Source organism: Gambusia affinis, linkage group LG15 (genome assembly GCF_019740435.1).
Source record: "Gambusia affinis linkage group LG15, SWU_Gaff_1.0, whole genome shotgun sequence".
Taxonomy (NCBI): Eukaryota; Metazoa; Chordata; class Actinopteri; order Cyprinodontiformes; family Poeciliidae; genus Gambusia; species Gambusia affinis.
Genome location: NC_057882.1, coordinates 9926661 through 9950097, shown reverse-complemented (window position 1 = coordinate 9950097; position 23437 = coordinate 9926661). Strand labels below are relative to the sequence as shown.

The window sequence follows — 23437 nt, the reverse complement described above, 5'->3', positions numbered from 1 at the left end:
CCAAACAGTCCTCCAACTCCCTCAACCCCCCCTGCAACCACCACCATCACCACACATGCAAGCACACCCATGTCCACTCTATTGGAGAAAAAGAAAGGGGAAAAAAAAAGCCCAGACAGATGTAAACAACAAAACCTAATGGCTGTTTAAAGCCATTATGTCGAAAAAGATAAACTCTCCTGGCTGTGAAAGGGCAGGAGTGCTGTTGAGCGGTATCAGTGTGATGATGTGCAGGTATGCTGCTGTTAGGAGTGAACTGCTCGGCGTCTCTCTCTCTCTTTTTTTTCTTTTCTTTTTTTCTGGGAGCAGCAAAAGGAGGGATTAGGAGGCAGGCAGAGATGGGTTCTGTGAGGCATTTATGGCAAGCGCACGCAGTATCAATCAAAAGTTTGGACCTATTTTCTTCAGGCTTTATAAATATGAGCCCCATAAAAATAGTTTCATTTTATTACCGTTCCATATTTTTGCAGAATTTTTTAAAAATAGCAATGGAAAAGCTCATAATTTAATTAGATATTATTATGTCTGAAAACTTTGTTTTGCTCTTCGTACCTAGTTATGTCGCTTGTGATCTCAAAAAACTCTGGTATGAAGTTGGGAGGAAGTGATCACCAGTTTTATTCATTATCATTATCAAATTTCCAACTGTATTTAAAAATGGAGAAAAAAAAAACTATTACATTTCTTTTTTTGTTGCTGTTTTTCTGTGGGCTTTACTGTCCATTGAACGCACCATCTTAGCTGCTCACTAAAATATTTCAACTCATTTTCAATGACCAGATGCTCCAGTGTTTGTATCCTGGCCCATTTAGTTTGCATGTTTTCCTCATGCTTGTGTGAGTTCTCTCCAGACATGCGGCTTCCACACACGGCCCAAAAACATGACTGTTAAGGGGCAGTGTCATGTATGTTCCAGGCATATAGTGCCAAGGAGAAGCTTTTGTAAATAGGCAGCATTTAGTATGAGCTGGCATTTAGGAATGGCTGCCAAGGGAGATTCAAGGATTTCTCAAATATTCACGAAAGAATCAAAAGATTGAAATGTGGAAATATTTCTGTTTGGGGAAAAAAAAAAAAAGACACTTCTGGTTTGGAACAAAAGGAGCACCATTTGTTATTCTGACAAAAGGTCAGCTTTAGAAATAAAGTTGGCAGGTGGCTTTAAATCAAAGTATCGAGATGGTAGAATACATTTTTATTTTGAATCTTAATGTTCATATGTGGATTCTGTGGAACCATGAGAATCTCATGCCAGCCAATGCTTAGCTCTTGTGCATTCTCGTAATTCTAACCTCGCTGTATTTGCATTGTTTCATAAATTTGTTTCAAAACATGCTTACGATGTTGAAAACAGCAGACGACAAACATTTCCACAGAAAAGATTTCTTTCCAAATCTGCATACTGTCATCCTCAAAAGCTGTTTTTTTTTTTTTTTTTTTTTTTTTTACAACTTGACGTCATGTGTGCTCACATAAACTCCGTGCCCACCCAGAAACGTGCAATCCTGGACACAAGTCCCATCTTGTCAAAACGGCAAGTGGAGGAAGTGAGCGTTGAGATTGGGGAGATAGGGCGGGACGAGGCGGCAGGAGCGTATCCCTGTCACACCGCGGCCCCTGCCAGCTCTTACTCCTTCCTCCGTTGATAGATTAGATCATGGAGAACTACCACAGGAGGAGAGAGCAGAGGAAAGAGCTATTTGTTTTTTTCTGAACTCGGGGAAAAGCACTGCGTCGGAGCCGGTTGGTGTTTCAAACCTTGGCCTCGTTTTGACCCCGTTAGCCCATAGATAAGGATTATGCTACTGAGTGCAGTGACCTGTTAAGACATGACCCATGAGCTGCCCCTCTCAATCCCTGCCGCTACCGCCTACTCGAAAGAAACGACAAGAATCCTCTGAGGGCTTGACAGAGACAAACCCCGGGATGGCCCCACAGATGACTCATCGATGAGTTTCATTGAGAGTAACTGTTGTTGTTCTTCTGTTTCTTTTTGTCTACATTTTTTTTTTTTGACACTTTACCAGAGCAATGACGTGCAGGAAGCTTAATTTCAGAAAACCTTGCTTTAATATGTAGTGCCTTGTTTTCCCACATTTTCTCATATTATAACTGCAACCTGTGCTATAGGAGTTTTTTATTGGAGTTTTTGTGTGATTGAGCCACACAAAGCAGGACATAATTCAGCAGAGAAAGGAGGCGATACAGGCTCTCCATTTATTTTCCCAAATTAAAAATCCGAAAAGTGTGACTTTATGTTTACTCTAATGAGCCTCGGTAAAAGCTTATGCATCCAGTTACATTCAGTATTTAGTTTTATCTCAGTATAAGTCCAACTCAGGGGTTTCTAAGATGGCAATTGCAGATAAAGAGGATCATGAGGACAACAAGGAGCACACCCGATTGGTCAGGGGAAGTTGTGTAGAAGCTTAAAGAAGAGTTAAGTTCCTACATATTACCTAAAGCTTCGGACTCAATTTGATCAATCGTCGGCAAAGAAAAATGCACAACCACCAACCTGCTTAAATTAGGAGCCTGAAACCTGGTGGCTTCTAGTAACTTTGACCAAAGACAAAATCAAAATGAGCTATGTTTTAATTTATAAAGATAATATCATTTCTACGCCAGGGTTATAGATGAGGATCTTTAAAGTCATTTTTGGTCATTTATTGTTAACCTATGTACTTTTTGATGTGTTTTTATGTCCTTTATGAAAAAAAAAGAAACATAGCAAATTTTTTTTTATTCTTAACTCTAAATAAATAAAATAAAGTGTTGTTTGTTTGGCTTTGTTTCACTAGACTAATTGTACTTTGGAGTAATGTGGATAAAAACGACTGTTATCAACACGCATTCATGTTTCTGAATTGCCTAGTCAAAGTCTGTGGCAAGAATTGTTGTTCAGGGGCTCCTTATCTAATCTGACTGATTACTCTGTGAGTAAAGCTGATTGAGCCCTAGCCAGAAGAGGTGGTTCTACAAAGTATTCATTCGGAGGCGCTGAATACAAATATGCATGCCACACTTTTCAGACTTTTATTTGGAAACCAAAATTGGTTTTGTGAAGCGTTATTCTTCCACTTCATAACTATTTTGCTGTCAGCCTGATGTATATAATCTTAGTAAAGTATACTGAAGCTTGTGGTTGTAAGTGACGCTGTAAAAAAATCTTTCCTTTTATAAGACAGTGCTGTAGGTTGAAATAAGAGTTGGAGGAAGCCGTCACTGACTCACTGTTGCGGACATGTCAGATGGACATGAAAGGGAAAGTTGTCCCTCTTCTACAGTGTCACCCTCCTGTCTTTTGGAGCCACGAATGTAACTGTCCTGATCGTCTTCTCAGTTCTGCCTGCCTTTTATCCAAAGTGTCTCCTTTGCTCTTTTTTTTTTTTTTTTGTCAGTGCTCCAAACTGTCTAGACAAAACATCAAGGCTAATAACGCTTTTTAGATTGAAGAAAGATACAGAAAAATATCACAATATCAGTGTAAAGCATGCTGTACCTGTTTTGCACTCTTACTGCTGCTTGGACAATAATAACAACCGGCCAGAGGCGTCGGTGAACAGAGAACCTCAGGCACCGGCGTGCTGAAACTCGCCTATCGTACCGGTGGAGGTACTGACAGACGAGCGAGGAGGTGTGGAAGTGCAATTTTGAGCAGCAGTCCTGCATAGATTGTTATCCGACATTCAGCACCTCACACACGCATATCCACAGAATCTGCGCTCGGCAAATGGGAACCAGATGTGAGGCTGCTCTGGGACCCCGACATCATCCTGGCAAGGGCAGGTCGTCTGCAGGCTTATCTGGGTGGGGTGAGCAGCGCTAAGGGGGGGGATAACTTAACTAGTCTCATTTCGCTTTTCTTCTATGGGTCAGTAAAGAGGAGAAGATGCTGCCCGGGATGGCGAAACGGAGCTCTCCGGAAGCACTGTTGTGAAGTTGAAGATTTATGATCAGACTCCTTGGGACACCCTCTCGGCCTCCGCCTTGACTCACGGCTTCAGGGTCCGGACGATCCAGTCATAGAAGGGTTGATTGCCATCATGCAATGGGAAATGCTTTTCTTGTTCCCACCCTCTTCCCTCCCTCTCTGTCAGAGTTGCTATCCTTGATCAGTGCAAGTCTATATAGGAGCAGAGAGACGCTCTCTCAGCTTCAGAGAGTCTGGTGGTGCCCATTTGCCACACGTTTCCTAAAAGGACTACCGTTTGACTGCAGCATGACAGAGCCCAAGAAGAAAGACAGGAAAGGGAGAAAGAATGGCGGTAAGAGAGGACGAAAAGACAACGATCCTATTGGAGGTAAATAAAATTTAGTTTCTGTGTTACATGTTTAAACTTGTGTATGTTTACAACAGAGGGGAACAGTGACGCAGACATAGACTCGGACAAACGAAAGAGCAAGATTAGGATTGAATTACTGTATTAAGAAGGGGAAATTATAGCCTTGTTTTGTAAAAGTTGCAGCCAAGTTGTCACATGAACTTACCATTCAGTAGCCAATGACACACAGAGGCACTTGTTCTGGCAGCTCTTTATTTAAGCAAAAATGATAAACCAGATTAAAAAAAAAATCAGATTTTGAAACAGTGAACAGATGTAAAAACTTGCTCACAGTAGAGTTTTAGCAGTCCATGTGTTTTATCCCCTATCACAGGGTATTAATTGAAAAGTGATGTCTGTGTGTCAGCAAACCCTGCGTCATAATGCACTGTTTGACAGGGTTAATATTTCAAAGGTTGCTAAAGTGTTTTCACTTCTCATTTTAATATTGAGTCTGCCGTGACTCATCCAGCATAAGAGTCTGCACTTTTCTTTTCTTTGTGTGTGTGTGTGTGTGTGTGTGTGTGTGCCCTAAGCTGATTTAGTTTTACAAAAAAGAAAAAGAAGCTGGAGACCTGTTTGTATTTCATATACACAAGAGGTAGAAATGTGGTTGCTCTGTAGTGAGTTCAACAAGCTGCAGCATGTCACTTTAGTTTGACCTCGGGTCATGGGGAGGCCCAGCCCCCATTTTAGTGGCACTTTAAGGACAATAGCTTGATTATTACTGTAGTTTCTACATATGTCATTCCTTGCTTGATCAGATACTGTCTCTTTGAGGGTTCATCTTGATAGACATTTTGTACCTGGTGATGTCACCCCCGTCAGCCTCCAGCAGATAAAGCCGCAGATTAAATGGGATGTTTTTCTCCAAATCCAACTTTTTTCTGTTTGTCCGTCTGTCTTTTTTTTTATTTTATTTTATTTTTTTTAAGTCTGCTAAATGTTTCAGTTTCCTTCCATTATGTAAGCTTTACTGGTGATCTGGTGATCTGGCTTGTTTTATTGTTTTAAACAAAGTGTTGAAATACTTGCTGGCTGCCATTCTAGATTTGAGGGTAGCCTCTAAACTTGTGAAATACGTAGCTTAAAAAAATCATCCTTTTTCAAACAGCCTGAGAGAGGTCAGTGAGTTTATGATCAAAATGGTTTGTTTTATGGAAGTGTTATCTTGCAAGAAAAATTTACTCATGGCAAAGCAGCATTGGGTGTATTTACAGGGGTTTATTGTTTAAAACAAAAAGTATGCCGGGAAAAACCTTTTCCAAAGCTCAATGACGTTTCTTCAGCTCTTCATTAAACATCTGACTCTTGATTAAACAGGGTAATTAAAGCTGAATTATTTGGATAGGCTTAGTAGTGTTGGTCCATGAAAATTTCTATATGTCATTGCATGAGTAGCCACCGGGGGGCAGTATAGTGACCTTCTTGAACAATCTGGTTGTCTTTTTCTTGTGCAAATGAAATTGAAAAATCAGTATTCGCGCAATGTGTTTCCTTTCACTGTTGTAAGTGCATCGCAGTCTGGAAAATACATGTTTCTTGTGCTGTATCCAGGTCTCAAATAATAATGTAACCAGACACATTTTGGTACACAAGCGTTGTGATTTATTTATTTATTTTCGGAAAGTTGATAATCCTTAAAATAGCAATATATAAGTGTGAATTCTAGCTGTGCACGGTGTAAGTAATGGGACTTTCACATATCCAGATTCTTCTAATTTTCTCATAATAGCGTTTCAGTTTTCACCTAACTTTGTTGAAGAAAGGCCACGAGTCAGTTTGGCTTCGTAGCGGAACGCAATATTAAACATTAATCTAGTTTAGTTTTGATTATTTTACACGTCTTTGTTCTGTGAAATTAGTTCATTAATTAATTAGTTAATTAAAACTGCATGCAACCTTTTATTTTTCGATATACACCCATAACCCTGTATTTACATTACCAATGTGTTCTTTTTAATCTAACTTAAACAGCTCATGATTTATTTTAGCAGGTGGTTTATGATGACTATAACACTGACACTAGTGTCTTCAAAGTTGTTCAAGTTATGCATAAAAAGTTATTTTACAAATAAATATAACTGTAATTTGACTATGAATTATCTTACTTCCTACTTCTGAAAAGTAAGACCATCATTCATTTCCTCTTTTTTTTTTTACTATATTTGGTCTTATTCAAATTTTAAACTATGTGTGCTCTTTATTTTTATAACAGCCCTTTTCACTGTTGTGCTTGTGGTTTTATGTAATAATAATTTTGGACTCTTGCTGGTAAAAGGTCAAAAAGAGCCAAAACTAAACCTGGTTTTCTTATTTGATCTAAAAAAATATATAAAGAGACAATGTACAACATACCTAGGTTCATTATTTATATTTAATTTTCACTTAACATATAGATAATGAAGTTTATTTATTGCCTTCTAGATTCCAAATTTCACACAAATTATCCTTTAAAATAGTTTCAAGTGCACTTTGCCCATTCAGCTCCTCCGGACTAGCGGCAGCAATTAGCAAACAACCCGGTGGAACTGTGCATCTGCTGAGCTTATCGTACAAAATATTTCTCAATCCGATGTTCCTCAGAACGTTATGAAGCTCATAATGGCTCCTCATTGTTGTGATAATGTCCTGGAGACAGAAAGAGCAGGAGCTTCTTAAAGGGATAGAGCCCAACTTCAAGGTGTCAAATTGTGAAGTCAAATTTCTCTTATATTCAAGATATACATAAGATGGCCGTATGACGTTAAAATACATAATTCTGCCCCTTTAAGTAAAGTGAATAATCCAAATGAGGAATAATATGCCAGGATTTGAACATGCTCACATTCAGATACATTATGTTGTTTTGCAACCAAATTTTTTGAGATACAAAATGGTGCCAATTGGTTGGTCTGTTTTACACCGACCTTTTATAGCCACCTGGAAACCACTGACAATTTACAGTAATTTTCTATCTTCTACTCATAAGCTTTAACATGAATTTATTGAATAGAGCTGAACTTTATGCCCTTTTAAGGCAAGCAATATTGTGCTAGCTGGAGAGCATCATTTCCAACTTTTATTATCAGTCCTAAGAGAAAACATTCTCCATGTGTTTTTAAGCATCTCACGTATTGCATTGAATTAACACTTAAAGTAATATATTTGATCACTGATGATGGTTTTTGAAAATATCTTGTTTTTAAGTTTACGCTGTTGAAAAATGATAATGTAAGTGTTGTAACCTGGAGTGGAATTTCACTGCTGAAAAAAAATGTTCGATGTATATGTTGTGAAAATAAGCAGACTGAATATGAATATGTGTATTTTTTTAATTTAATTCATGAATTATTGCTTTTCATTAGTTCACGCTATCTCCTTTTAACTAATTAGCCAACAAGCTAGCTAAAACTAGCTAACTCATTTAAAAAAATAAGACAAGAATTATATATTTACTTCCGCCAAATACTCCAGTGCTCAATTGAAGTTGTCATATTTGAACAATTTTTCTTCGCATGTTTCCAAATTGGCCAGTCGCATGCCAAGATATCTTTTACATAGATGCAACGATATGCAGCACAATTTGAAGTTATACAATATGCTGTGGGAGCATGTGCATGTGTATACGTGCCTGTCTGAATTAGGTGTGTCGACCCATAATTGTATGTAAACAGGAGCAATCTGCCGAAGCCGTCAGTCGGTGATCAAAGAGATCAATGTGGCATTGGGGGCGTGAGACAGGTTCGTCTTCTGGTTTTTTTGTTTTGTTTTTTGCAGATTTTTTTTTTTGTTCACATTAATTTCAAGACATCTCCTCATAGCAGGTGCTTCTTAAAGTAAGCGCCCTTTCATTCAAGCTGACATCTTTGAACCAAAAAGCGTTGATGTGTGCTATTTTGCATCTGCTTTGTTGTTACATGATTATTTACTGACTCATTTATCTACTTTAACTACTTGTAAGGTAACTGCAAAGCTGGTAGTTTCTAGAAAATGTCAAAAAAAAGGGACAAGTTTAACACACTTTTACAATGGAAGGCCTTCATTTTTTTAATACAAGTTGTTAGTGGAAGAAAATTGCATCTCAGCAGAAGAAAAACTACGCACTAACTGTAATTGGATATCTTTGCAGTCTTCCTGACCTATTTAAATAGGCTGCTCCTGTTCGTGATGTTATAATTCATAATCGTGCACCTCCCACCTATCGTATGTCAAGACAAAACACAACAAGTTTCTCTCTGCGTGGATGGGTTTGCGTGTGTAGCCAAGGATTGCAATAATTACTCAAGGAAGTAAGGAAATGGCTGTTCATTTTGTGCTTGTTGCTTTTCATCATGTTGTAATACCTACTGCACCTTTAAATTTATGGTGGTGCTGTTTGAATTATTCAGCAACTAGTCAGTGGAGGCAGCAGGGATTGCTTCCAACTATTTCAGAGTGATCTTGCATTTATTTCTCATAAGAAGAGGATTCTCACAAAGAAAATAAAATCCAGTCCATCGTTTCGCCTTCACTCTGTGACACGTCTTATTTATTTTTATTTTTATTTATTCTTTCGAATGCCCCTTAGGTGTGTTCATTAAAAGAGATGGGGGTTGAAATGTGTCCTTTCAAAAGCACGGAGCTAGAAAGTCCTTTTCAGGCTGAATTTTATGAAATATTCAGATAAATTCTGATCAAATCTTAACTTGAACACAAATTTTAGATGACAGCAAAGATGTAAAATTTACTCCTTGTCTTTATGACGATACATTATTCATATAGTGTCTGTTTTTAGCAGGATTCAGGTGTGACTACAGTCAACACTACCACACTGTCAGCAAAGACTTGATTCATCATTAATTGTAGTTACACAAGGACTGGCTAACAGTATGACAATATAGAGTTTAAATAGAACAGCAGAACATTATCACCACCCACGTTTTAAAACAAAAATGTAAACAATTATATAATTTCTTTCCAATCAATAAAGCAATAGCTTTTGCATTGCTGCTGCTAAATAATATTGAATATTACAGGTAATGTTGTCTGTAACATTTATTATTTATTGACAAAATGATTACAGTCAGTTGTTTCATGTATTACAATAATTAAAAAAAAAAAAAAGTTTTGCTTCAGTTGCAAGCACCCAAATAGACAGTAGCAGATACTACTGACTGTTATCTGCATCAAACTGCAGATGATTTTAAAGGTTAGCTAGCCTGCACTCTGCTTAACATACAAACTGCTACAGAATGATGGAACAATATCTGTAAATTCAGAAGAGCATTATCTTATAGTAGCAAGTAATGTATGGTGTCCTATACTTTCCAGTTTGTAGCTTTCCAAGTAGCTGTGACTTTCCTCCAGACACTCCTCATTTTACTGGGGAGTGTCGCAAGAGCAGAAGCTTCTTAAAGAGACAAAGGCCCATGTCAAGGCTTCAGATTACTGTAGTCAAATGTTTTATTTTTTATGAGACATTTTCATAACTGAAGGTAACATGGTTACTTGATTGTTCTATAAAATGGCACTATGTATCTGGAAAATAAACTCCCTTTAAAGGAACTTAAAACCGTTAGAGTGATATAATAAAAACTCAACATAATAAAGACGGGAGACACTTGTTAAGCTGTGACAGACTGGCGACCTGTCGTGTACCCCGACAGGGTGAACCCCGCCTCTCGCCCGGAACGTAGCTGGAGATTGGCACCAGCAACCCTCCCGACCCCATTAGGGACAAGGGTGAACAGAAAATGGATGGATGGATGGATGAACACTTGTTAAGCTTTTGCACCATGACTGGCTTTCATTTTACAAACTCGTACCGTTCCAGTGATATGACTGGATTAACTTTGCTCTTGTCTGGGAAAACATTTATCTGATGTGCTGACGTGTGTAAATTTCTTCCTGCATTTAAATGCAACTGTGGAAACTTCTGCTCCGTCAAGGTAGAATTAGGATTCAGTCCATTAAAAAAATGTAAGGTTTAGAAGTAAGTTTTGAAGGGATAGTGTTACAAATAGAATAGCTGGCTGCTTGCCAAAGCAATAACTAATAGTTTGTGAGCTGCTGGGTGGCCAGCAATGTTCCTGCAATGATCTGAAACATCCTGAGTTGAAATTCTTCCCTGGCTTTATTTAATTTAATTTTTTTTTTTTTTTGTATGGCATTTGCATGAAATCTCTGTGCATGGATAAGTTTTCTCTGGGTACACCAGTTTCCTCCCATTGTCCAAAAACATTCATGTTTGGCTGTTGGTCACTACCTCTTGCCCACTGATCACTTGAGCTGGGAACCAAACAGTTAGTTAATGCAAATGATTACGCAGCATCATCATGATGACACACCACAGAGTTAAAACTAATACATTTAATTACTTTTTGTGGTGTCCTGTCTGTAATTTATAATTCAAATTTGTAGTGCACAATATAGAAACATTTATGTCAGGATTGGCCGATGTTAGTCATAGTTGATGTTGGTGCATCCATAGTTATACTACAGATGAAGAAGCTGGATTTCAGTCACTGAAGTAGATTATTAAATCTGATTTCAGTTTAAAGCCTGATAAACTGTGTTTCATGCAGACTGTTTCAATACCACCGAGGTTTCAGTGAGGTAATGTTGGCATCACGCAAGTGCAAACAAACAAAGATGTTTATCCTCTGAAAACATCAAGTAACCATATTCATTACTAGCTGAAGTTTGTGCCGACATGTTTTGAATAATGTGGACCGTTGCAAACAGCACGTCAATAGTTATTTGAAATACGAGTGAAATGGTCTGATTAAATTAAACATAGTCCAACATGACTTGTCAAGATCCTTGGCTCCAAACAGCTTCTTATAAACAAATATAAGTCGGCTGGCCTTTTTTTGATCTGAGATCACAAAGTGAAGGAGATTATTATTTAGCTTTTCCTGTTGACTTCCTCAGTTTTTATGAAGTGATTCATCTCTCTTTGGCATAATGCATTAGGTGTTGAACACCGGGAGGGTTTTCAAAGAGACAAACTAAAACTGTAAATTGAGAACTATGACTTTCAAGAACCTTACCTTTTGCCTCAACCCCTGAACACATGATATATTCACATTCTCTATTAAAACCTAGAATTGTCCTTTAGACCTGAAGGACAATTGTCTATCATGTAACAAAAAGTGTACTAGAGAAAGTATGCATGTATAGTCTGACAATGCATGAATAGTTAGACATTTTATTGATTGTTAAGCTTGGCTCAAACGTGCAAAAAATCTCAACTAATACAGAGTGTTGGCAATGAAGTATCCAATAAAATTTTACTTCCAAAGGTTAGAAGTAGGTTTGTTGTTTGAATTTGTCCACAGCTGAAAGTTTCAGTACAGGATTGATAGTAATTTGGGGGATCTCCGGATGGTAGGTAAAACAATCCCAAGAATGTACAAGGTCCTCACTTTGTAAAAGCAGATTTGGCTGGATGCTGTTAAACTGATCTTTTTGAACAGATGTTGTGTTACAGTAACTAGTGTATGGCATCTGAGGAGCATTTCCACATTTAAACGGCATATCTGGCTGCCTTGCAATGCGGTTTGTCTTTTGACAACGTGCAGCGAGGTGACATAACACCGCAGTAATCAGGGATACTTTGTATGGGGGAAAAAAGGGAAAAACACAAAGGCATGCCTTAGATTCCTTTCCTAAGCTCCTGGAAATGAAACAGAAATGTTAACTCGATAATAAGGGTAAGGCATTGTTAATATATCAAATAACTTTGTTTTTGAACAGCTATGTGGGCTGAGATCTCCAACTGTTACTCAAGGCATGAGCTGTTGACACGCCAGATAGGCTTCTATTCTCAAATTGGGTTTTTATAGTCCATGTCTGCAGCTGTCCCTGTGCTTCAAAAAGAGAGAAACAGGCTGTTCTTGAGGCCACGGTTTATCATCACTGCTGCACAGTTTTTCATTGAGGATAAGGAAAACGACTGTTTGGTTATATTGACTACTTGTTTGGTGATCATAGCATAGTGCAGAAACTTTAAAGGTTATTTCAGACATTTTAAGAGTGAGGTTCTGCAACATTATCAAGCGGGACAGCTCATTTACCTGGATTATGAAGATTTTAGTGAATCTATAGAGTGTATTGCTAAATTAATGAATATTTACATTCTGCTGTTACAACTGTTATCAAGTTTATCTCTGCTGTCTCAGTTAAACAGCTTTCTATGCTAAAGATGGTTGACTTTGTTATTAAGTTTATTATTGTCTTCATATTACTATTCTAAGATGACATTTTGTGAAGTTGTTACCTGCTTCATTTGTGGCTGCAGATATCATTTTTAGATGTCTACAACACCTATAAAATCACCATTGAGATCCATCTTTGAAGACACTGCATATATTAGAGACTTATTAACTATGTACATTTTACTTACAGATTTAGAATAGAGTGATTTTAAGGATTAATCTTGTGTTAATCCTGTTAAATATAGAAAACCACATGTGAGAGGACAGGTAAGTTCCACTGAAATAACACACCCTGTCTTGGTAGAGAGGAACACTGTGAATTCCACACCCTTGATCCCAATACTCATGCTTGATTCAAACTGGGAGGAGATTAAAACCAACACATTTCATGACATTTATACCTGCGGAACGTGTTTTTTTTTTACAATGGCCATGTTGCAAGAAAGAAAATACCATGAGAGCAGCTTTTAAACTGTCTTGCTATTTTTGTGTTAATGTTGGAAGAGAGCATTTTCAGTCTGAGTTGTGTTGAGTTGTGTTAAGTTGCTAAAATAAAGAATCTGTCTGATTACTTCTTAGCCATCCATGATTTATTTATTATGACAGTCAAGTTACATCTTTCTACTACAGGGAAGGGAAATATTTTGATGACTCCACAGAACTTCACTTAAAAACCTTAACCTATTCTTTTATTTTGTTAGATCTGTGTACAAGGGGGATTAATTTAATGATACTGATCAGTGTCTGAAAGCTGAGCAGATGAAGCAGACCCTCCAGCACATCTGGCTAGCTGGACTGATGAAAAGTAGAGTCCTATGTTTCTGTTGCTTCTCTTGCCAAGGACAAATCTTTGCTAATTCTTTTGGCAAGGACAGACTCATGTCCAGACATTTTTTTTTTTTTCTTTTCCGTATAGTCGGTGCAACCTCATTCTTGCCGCTCTCTGACTGACGAGGCTTTCCTCAGGCAGTATGCACGGGTTCAGTCTGGCACAGTTCAGTGTGTGTAGATATCACGAGCAGAAGTTCAGCTTCTCAGACTTGGGTCGGCTCACGCAAGCATTGCTAAGTTCTGCTCTCCGTGTTTCAAATATCTGAAGAAGACAATGAATTGTCTAAGCCTTTCAAATGCCAGACATTTGCAGACACTCTTACGCAGTTACAGTGCGACTAATACAGTACTGGTATTTTCCTTTGGTGAGAGAAACGTAAAAATTAGAGGTAGGTCAGTAGGGTAGAACACAGCACTGTTTAACATCAACTCCCATGTAGTGCATTAAATTGTTAAACAGCTAAAAATCTTTACCGCTCCGTATTATACCTCGCTTCTAGCTATCAATAAACCTGAAGCACTTGCAGAGTTGATGTCAAATGGCAATATGTCGTATATGTTCAGCCCATATAATGTTATGACTCTCAGCATATCTGCAGTAATGCTTTGCCGGATTAATGGGGGGTTTATATTTCCAAACTCTTGGGACTTCAGAATCTTGAAGCAATTCCTCGAGCAATTGCACCACCAATATCTATCTTGAGACCGAAAGCTCATTAAAGTTTTAAAGTGCTACATTACAAAAGTACATCTTGCCTTTTCCCTCAATGTTAGATTCTTTGTCTTTGTTTTCCCACTGCTACAAATATCATCAGCCACATTCCCCAACTGCATGCTGTTTGTAGATAAAAGGCCCTTGTCTTAATGAAAACAGGATAATTTTAGCAACAAAGTGACCGCTGTAAAGCTAAATATGGCTATGTTTCCATTGATCTGTGTGCTATTTTGATTTTTTTTCATTTGTAAACTGATCTATTTTAAACAGAGGATGTGCTATCTTCATTAATATATCAGTTTTCCTTGGATATATTCAGGCCGCTTTGCATTTAAAAATTTAATGCGTATTACTTTTCAAACTTTGTGAAGTACACTAAACGCAAAGACTTTGTGAAGCTTTTGCTGGGGTTTAAGTTTTAGCAGATCATGTTATCTGCATGATCAGGAATAAAACATCTTTCCTCTGAGCAAAGAGATGCTTCTCTCATGAATATTAGTGCCAAATGCAAAATATGAGACATACTTAGAAACTTATGCACTGCTTGACAAAAGATTTTATTCTCCTGGAACTTTTCTGCATTTTGGTATTACTGCAAACTGCAATGTAAATAATTGGTATTTGGTTTGTCCTGCAATGTATTACTCTGGCGCCCTCAAATAAAATCAAGTGCAATCAATTAACTTCAGCAATGTCAAGAAGACAATGCCTTACCCCTATTTCTATTAATTACTATCAGAACTCTCAATAATTACTTGTGGGACTTCTGAATGCTAAATGTGTTGGAAAAGTAGCACTGTATTACTATAAGACAGTAGTATTATAGTACAGTGTATGTGTGTATAATAATAAATGCTGTAGGGCTGCTTTTCCTCAGCAGAAACAGTGAAACTGGTCAGAGTTGGTTTGATATGGATTGAGTTAAACACAAAAAAAGCATAGCTGGTAAGATGTAACCCATAAGAGTTGCAGCTCTAATTGCAGTGACAGATGGTTCTGTAAGTGTTGACACAGGCTGGTTGAAAACATATGAATCTCTTACCTCTTAGATTTCTATTTGTGAAAAGGTTTAATAAGTTTTAAAGTATTATTTTTTAACTATTCATCACTTTGTGCTCGTCTTTGTGGAAGAAGGTGCTCTGGTCAGATAAAATCAAGACGGAGAAATTTGGTATACATGTAAAACGTATAACTGTGAACATGCCACCCCCACTATGAAACATGGTGGTGGCAGCATGGTGCTGTGGTAATACTGCAGGGACAAGTTCCCAGCAGCCCAGTGACCCCATCCAAACAAACAAAGTCTTCAGTGCAAATCCATGAGATAAAATGAACTCAGTCAGTATTTACTCAGGGGGCTAAACACAAATGTAAGCCTCACTTTTCAGATGTCGATCTACAGAACATTTAAAAGACATGCACTATTTTCCTCTCAGCAATTATGCGTTATGTTTGTCAGTCATACGACACATGTTGATATTTGTGGTTGCAGCAAGACAAAATGGGAATAGCATAAAGGGATTAAATACTTTTGGAAAGTACAACAGTTCACTGTTGTAAGAGTTCCTGGCATTTACATTTGCAAAAGTCTCCCAGGTATGTGACCTCTCGAGAACTGATGATTTCTTCAAATCCAGGAGAAGATTATCATAATGGCTGTTTTGTCATAACTCACTTAAGTGTTTAAAATTTTCACTGACAGTGGAAAAAAAAGTGTCTCAATACCTCTGTGAATGCTAACCGAACATTACCCTAAATCCATCACAACTGTCTACCTAAATCCACCAAAATGTCTTAAAAACTGCAACATCATTGGATTTTTTTTTTCTTTTTTGGCTCTGCGCAGACATGTCTTCTTTTAATAGGTCAGTAAAGTAGGACAGTCTCTTAAAAAACGAGGGCAAGGGGGGATAAATTTGGTGCAATGCTATTTCTGTGCCCAGTTGTTACCTGCGGGAACTTTATTTTGCTTGTCATGGTTTGTTCGTCTTCATTCAAGTGTCGTCTTCAGGAGGTAACTGCAGCAAGCAGCTGTAATTTGCAGGACAGCATGGTGCAGATTGTGCATGAAATTGTGAATGTTACTCATGGTTATTGGAGGTGATGGAGGGTGTGAGTGTACCAGGGGTCATCCCCGGGCTGACCCTTGCTCACCCCTTTTCTTACTCCACCTAAACGTGTGCAGCTGTCAAAGAATGTATGTATGTACACAAATGACGTACATGCATTCATTGATCATATACACAAATGATAGCATTGTGTATATGATCATCACAAATATGGTTATTGTAGAACGAAAGCACAGAATGAGTGTTATGATTTAGCCTGTTTTCTTTTCCCCCTCACAAACACAACAGGCCAGTTTTACAATGTTATAACTTTTCTTATTTCCAGATTGACTTTAATTGTGCGTGATATTTGCGGTTGCATATTTTCCCTCCTCAGCTGGTGGATGTTTGCTAAATACCGCCTCAGGTGTTGTTGTTGCAGCAAAGCCAGAGTGAATATGAGCGTGTTTATTAGTCCAAGGCGAAGTTGATGATGTCTCCAGTGACCACATCTGGAGGTCACCAGAGAGAGCTGTTGGCTCACTCCATTAAGAGGGGTTACTGGCTCAGCTCCTGTTTCTCCTCTCTTCCCCTGTCTCGTTTTGTAGCAAACCATGATGCATAAACCTGAAATATGTTTTCCTTTTGTTACACTGCATTAACGCTGAGTTTTTTTCTTCTTCTTCTTTTTATTCTATCTTAGCTGCTGCTCCAAAGTTAAAACCAATCAAGAATCCCATCGTCGTTGGTGAGGGAAGCAAGCTTACGGTGAAGTGTGAGGCCACAGGAAAGCCTGTCCCAATCTACAGATGGTTTAAAGATGGCAATGAGCTGACGAGTAGTCGAAAAGTCAAGATCAAGTCCAACTTGTGAGTACAAAGAATCGTTTTCTAGTAAGCCAAACACCATCACACTATCAAGAATGTTGTAAGTTGTCTACAAATGATCTTCTTGTAGTCGGCCACCATCTAATAAAAAACTTAGACAATGAAAGAATCAGTAGAACAGCCCATGTACTGTGATATTTCACTTTTTACACTACGGTTTAATCTGAAATAACCTTCAACTTTTTCTTTCAAAGCTTTTGTTTATACATCAGTGGTGTTGCACCGCCACCTACCTCCATTTCTGATTAAAAAAAACGTTCAGCTTTAATGTAAAAAGAAATAAGTGTGACACCAGCTTAGGAGTTTGTAAAATAGTATTCTCATAAACAGCTAAGAGATTTTTGAGGACGGAGTGTTTTTTTTTTTAAAACACTCATTGCTGTCTTTGGTCTTGGTTCCTCCTAGGCCACGCATTAGCTTGAATCCATTAGCTTTTCTTCTGAGTAGCCATTCACTTCAGACTCTTAGATTAGCCTTTAGATTCAGATAATCAGTTTGACCTCTTTTTGATTAGCTGTTTGCTTCATTCTTTAAAACTAACTAATCTGGATTTATACAAAATAAAGAGCATTAAGTCAATTATGCGCTAAAGGACGTTAGGACCTACTCAGAGGCTTATGACTGAACCTCACTTCAAAAATCCTGAACTATGTCTTTCAGAAAACATTTTACAGTTAGTTAAAAGCTAAGTTACTAGTTTAAATAGCTTGCAAAAAGAAGTCTTACCAACACTTAAGTTAGTGTAGAGGCCATGTAATGTTGCTGTCGCCAGCATCTTTTTTGTAATAAGCTTAAATAACTGAGAGACGCAGCTCAAAGCATTTAGCCAAAGATAAAGAAAGAAAGACAGCTTTTCATTGTGCTTAAATCCTGTAATTTCTCCTTTTTGACAAAGTGGCTAATGGTGAGCTAAAGTTAAACATACTCACTTTGAGGAGAAAATACCCAAAATAAGAGCTTACGTTGACAATATAATAGCAAGGTCTTTATTGATAGTAGAAATGTAAACAAGTTAAGCTGCAAAGGAACATGTTAGGTAACCTGGATGCCATACTGAAGCATCATAAGTTAGAGATGAGCGTTTGCCATGATTGCTCTTCAGCCTCTTTGTCTCTCTATGTTCCCACTTGTATTTCCATACTTTTTTTTTTTTTTGCCTCCCTGCCCTGATTCCCCTGACTCAGCTGTGCAAGTGTTGTCACCTGCAGGAAATCCTCCAAAGTCCAAATCAACAGAGCGAAACTGGAGGATTCTGGGAATTACACGTGTGTGGTGGAGAACTCGCTGGGGAAGGACAACTCCACTGGCACCGTCAACGTACAAAGCAGTGAGTACCGACTCCCAAGCAACGGGCAGAGGAGCGCAGATGCGCTGGCGTTGTTGTTGTTGTTGCGACTGTTCTCTTGCCAATTGAGAGATCTGACAGAGTCAGATGGCATGCAGGGATAGTAACATGCATGGAGAACAACTGTCCACACATGTGGTTTTGGCCTACTATTTAGTGGAATGGCACATTATACTTGGCAATGAGCAACAGTGAAATGTATCGGAAGGTTTGTCTATTTCAAGCAAGAACAGCAATTAATTAAAATGGGAAGTTTCAAAAGGAGCATGGGATAGAAGTTAATGGGATTGTTTGGTAGAGATTGATGTCTGTGGGTTACAGATTTTCACAAAGCCTGTAGCAGATGAAAGAGTTTTGATAACAGCTGCTTCCATTTGGTGAGGTGGTGAGTTTGCCTTTGGTCCAAGAAGTGTCGGGAAAGTTCAAGGCTGCTCTTGGTCGCCTTTATTTTTATGTTGATTAGTCCAAAATAACATAAGAGTTGAAGGAATCTCACCTATAGATCTTCTTCTGCTTCTTATCAAGAAACAACATGCTGGATATTGGATACAGATTGTTCAAAAAAGATGCTGCATTGAACTTTCTGTGCAAGATGAAAACATATATGTACAGAATATCCACATTGCCTTAGAAAATATCCATATTTATTCATTTAATAACTGCACACTTTATTGTATTTTAATGGGATTTTATCTGACATGCATAATTATGAAGTTGAAACAAAATAGTCAAATCTAAAATGTGTGGTAAATATTTTCATTCAGACTTGTCTACTTTGTTGCCACTGAAGAATTCCCATGCAACAAATTACGCATGCAGTGAAGCTTTTGGACGCCTTCTGACTGGTTTAATGTCAGTCTAAATATATGTTCTCTAAAGGGATAAGTGTTGGAGAACTTCAGTGAAGACCCAGGAACGCAATATAGGTCAGAAAGAAATTTGTAGTTTGGGTAAAGCCATGTAGAAGACACAGCAAACATCTGGAAGAAGGCGGAGTTTACAACTGAACATTTTGGCCTACAGGCAAATAGGTTCATGGTTATGTATTACATATTGTTGATCTATTACATAAAATCCCAATATTATATATCCAAAGCTTTGGTTACTGTATAACTAAAAGTCAAAAAGATGAAGGGGAGATAATTAGCAAGCCTCTCAATAGTTTTGAATATTGTGTGACTTCAAAACAATGGACACCATTTCTGACCTTGGCAGCTGGTTGATTTTTGTTGACATCCTGCACACCTAGAGATATAGCTGCTGAAAAAAGACGAAAAACTGGCTTGGGCAACCGGGGGCTCTTGAGTTACACTTGGTGTCCTTGTAATCACTTTCAGGCACAATATCTGAACTCCCCCGTCTTTCTTTACATTAGTCAAGGCCACCTTTTTAGAGCTATTGTTTAGCATTTGCAGCTTGAGCTGCATTATTATACTTATTAGTATAGCTGCTCTTTTCACAGAAAGAAAGCGCCCATTGTGTTTGGGGAAAAACAGAAAAGGCTTGATATCCAGCAAACAATTTTTGCAGAAAAGGAGCCATCCATCTTGTGTTTGTAAATCGGCCGCAGATTGCCTCTTTTATTTCTCTGACATCTAAAAAGCTTTAGCTGCGTTTTATGAGCGGATCATGTGACTCCTACTTTATGCGTACAGTGCGACACTCGGCTTTGTCCAGACACGGCGTCTTATTTTTCTTTGCCAAAATCAGTGCAATATTTATGCATCCTTCTAAGACACACTGTGCTGACATTTATTAAATGTTAATGTCATACAGGTAAGTAGCTGCACATCAACCATGTTTATTGGCAATTAAAAGGAAATGGGTTGAATCATGCTCTGAAGCCTCAGAGGTTGGGGAAACCCTGGTGACAGCACCTGCTTGTCTTCATATTCAGTGAAAGCTCAAGAGCATGTGATTGGTGGCCCATGAAACTATATATGATGATCTTAGCAGGCTGAAATCCTGGTGATGCAGAAATATCACAGAAAAATCTAAAATTACAAAGCAGTGAGCATGTGGGCTTATTCCCACAGTAGCCATAATGGAGAAAACATGACAGAGCAGCAATATGGAACAGTGTTTTCACTTGCAGTGCAGACGATTTAAAACAAGTTGAACAGGATATCCTTACGTGTAGCTCAATGTATGATAAACAAGAGCTGGCAACTGGTAGAACAGACGCTAAAACAAAGGAAAAAAAGTTTCATCTTTCTTATTTACCATCTGTGCATATCTTTGTGTAAAAGCATCTCTGTGCTTTTCCATCTGTCAGCAGGGACGTTTCTTTAAGCCGCTCAATGGCGTAGCTGTCCTTCCTTTAAAACGCCAGCGATCGCTGGTTGTATGTCACAGTTGGGTTTGTTTGTGTACGTGTGGATGTGTCTGTTCACCGTTCCTTAAAAAACATCCCATTGTGCTCCAACAGCACGCCCACTTCTGTCATGCTTCAGGGAAGAAGGCAAGACGGGGCGAATCGGGGGTGACACGTCTATAGGCAGGTCTGAAGACTTTGCTGAGGAGATGTACGCTAATTATCCATAACATTATAACTACTTTTTGACTTTTAAGCATCACTGACTTGATGAAACAAGGACTCCATTAATCCTCTGAAGCTTTGTATTCATATCCAGCTCCCGTTTAGTCCGATTTCCTTAAATTGGAGTAAATCCAGCGTAGCCTAATGAATTCAGAAGTTTTCTAATTGATAGAAAAAGGGTCAATTTGTGTACAGTAGTGAACAAATGTCATCAAGACGACAAGAGAACACAGAAAACTGATTAGTGATAATGTTTTGTGCAACTTTAAAGCATTGGTAGGTAGGATGTGCTGTGGTGGCGCAGGGGTTAAGCACAACCCACATAAGGAGGCCTTGGTCCTCAACGCGGCCGTTGCGGGTTCGATTCCCGGCCTGGAGACCTTTGCCGCATGTCTTCCCCCTTCTCTCATTACCTACTTTCCTGTCAATTAACTTTCAAATAAAGGCCACTAGAGCCAATAAAACCTTTAAAAAAAAAGAAGCAGTGGTAGGTGATAAAACAATATCCCAACCGTATTCATGTGTATTAGTGGCCCAGTCAAACTCTGTACTTAAATCCCACTGAGAATCTGTGCAAAGAAGTACACTTCATAACAACAGAACCCTCCATTCAATGTAATTTCTGTTTCTAGATGTATGAAACAGGTGAAGACGTATGTAGATGAACTGCAGCTGCACATGCAGTTACAAGGCATTGACTTGTGGAGTTGAACACAAATGGACGACACTTTAAACCTTGCATCACCTAAATGATCTACTGTGTGTTGGTCTGTCACATAAAATCTCATTAAAATACACTGACATTTGAGGTATTTAAGTACTTTTGTACTTCACTGTAACATTTTCACTTTTTCAGTACTTTATTTACATTAGCTGTGCTACTGAGTACAACAACATGGACCAATAGAGGCTTTGTTTCAGCCTGTTGCCAGCTTTCATTTCTTAAACAAAAATCTTCTTCTTTCGATGGCTTTAGGTAAGCCCTGGCCTTCGCAGGCCGGAAACATCCCACAACAGCTGCAGATGTTGAGATGCTATGACTCAGCTCTTTAGGCATCAAATTTTGGCTGTTGCAAAAGTCTCCCCTGTAATCCTTAGCCATTTTTTTTTTTCCTGCTTTCAGCATATCATCTTCATGGACAAAATGTCCACAATGTGCCTAAACTTATCTCTGGTTCTACTGTAACAAATTATTTTTTTTCACTGTCTTGCTTTCACAACCTTGTGGCTAAATATTGTGTTTCTTTAAAGAGGAATGTTGCCGTGATTACAACATGTGGTTGCGAGGCTTAAGGTAGTTGTTTAGGGAAAATGACACATTGCAGTTAAAGCAAATGTGATCAAAGAAAGGCTTGTTGGAAGCTAAGAGCACGGTTTTATTAAAGACGACACGTAGTTGATTAAGAGAGTTTCTTTCCATCCTGTTGGGATGGAAACACAACTGGCTGTTGTGTTAAAGGGCTGCAGTGGCGCGCGCTTTCCTGCTGCAGTATGTTGCCAAAGCAGCATGTAGCTGCAGTATTATCTGTGTATGTGTGCCTTCAAGTGAGGGAGAGCGAAAGGAGGGAGGGTCGGGGGGGGGGGGGGGGTAGGGTGCAGATGTAGATGGACAGGGGGAGCAAAAGAAGAAGAAGAACAGAGCATGGATAAAGGGAGGGGAAAACATGTAAAACGAGGGAATGCATGACAGAAAACAGACAAAGCTATTAGTAAGAGCAAGAGAGATATATATTACTTGTGGAAGGAGAATAGCAGAACCAGGAAAAAAAAAAAAGAGTGTGAAGAGGAGGAAGATGTGTTACAGTGCAGTCATCGGTTGCAAGCTTTCCCCCTTCTTCTTTCTGCTGTATCTGATGTCTGCATTAGGGTGCAACAGTGTACCTCCTTTCAGGGTGTGATGGGTGTTTTAGCCAAACCTGAGCAAAAAGAAAATGTTAAAAATCTTTCTTTTTTTTTTTTATTAAAAAAAAAGAGATCAGAGATAAATTGTAAAGCCGCTTGGTGCAGCAGCTTCAGTTTGACTCACAGCGTTACCTACAGTGTAGCACATGGCTGTGCCTGCATGCTGCCTGAAACCAGCAGTCAGCTCCACCACATGGTGAATCCAGGCCACCACAACCTACTTCTGCAGAACGTACAGACTTCCTCAGACAAGCATTTGTGTGTGTTTTTACTTCCATATTTGATAGTTATTACAGAAATGTATGTTCATAGATTTTTGAAAAGGTATTAGGCAGTGAAATAATACGTCTCTGGCACGGTAAATATAGCAAAGACATTTTTATCAGCATGTCTGGGTAGCACTGAAGGGTGATGACATCTGAGTTGCCTAAAAAAAAAAATTCCCCAAAGTGAAAGTGATAGCTGGATTTGGTGCAGAAGCTTCTAACTAAAAACATATAAGACGTTTTCACTGATACAACACTTTACAGCTGGCCACTGTAACAATATTTGTGCAGCAAGACAAATGTAACCAAGTCTGCCTCGGACAAGAAAAACATGCCAGTTTTCCTCAGAGTGAACCCCATCTCGGCGTTTGAAGGCATGCAGTGGCTTCATGCCAGCGG

General features: G+C 38.6%; 1 protein-coding gene across 6 annotated transcripts in view; it reads left to right on the top strand.

Moving 5' to 3' along the window:
- Positions 1–23437, top strand: part of nrg2a (neuregulin 2a) — an 82847-nt gene that overhangs the window by 26796 nt on the left and 32614 nt on the right. For 4 of the 6 annotated variants that reach the window (XM_044139858.1, XM_044139856.1, XM_044139855.1 and 1 more), the window contains exons 2-3: positions 16803–16968; positions 18195–18313. In XM_044139858.1, the coding sequence (XP_043995793.1) occupies positions 16803–16968; positions 18195–18313 (285 nt within the window). Of the gene's footprint in view, positions 1–4147; positions 4305–16802; positions 16969–18194; positions 18314–23437 lie in introns of those variants that run through there. The other 2 variants (XM_044139860.1, XM_044139861.1) reach the window with 1 other exon arrangement.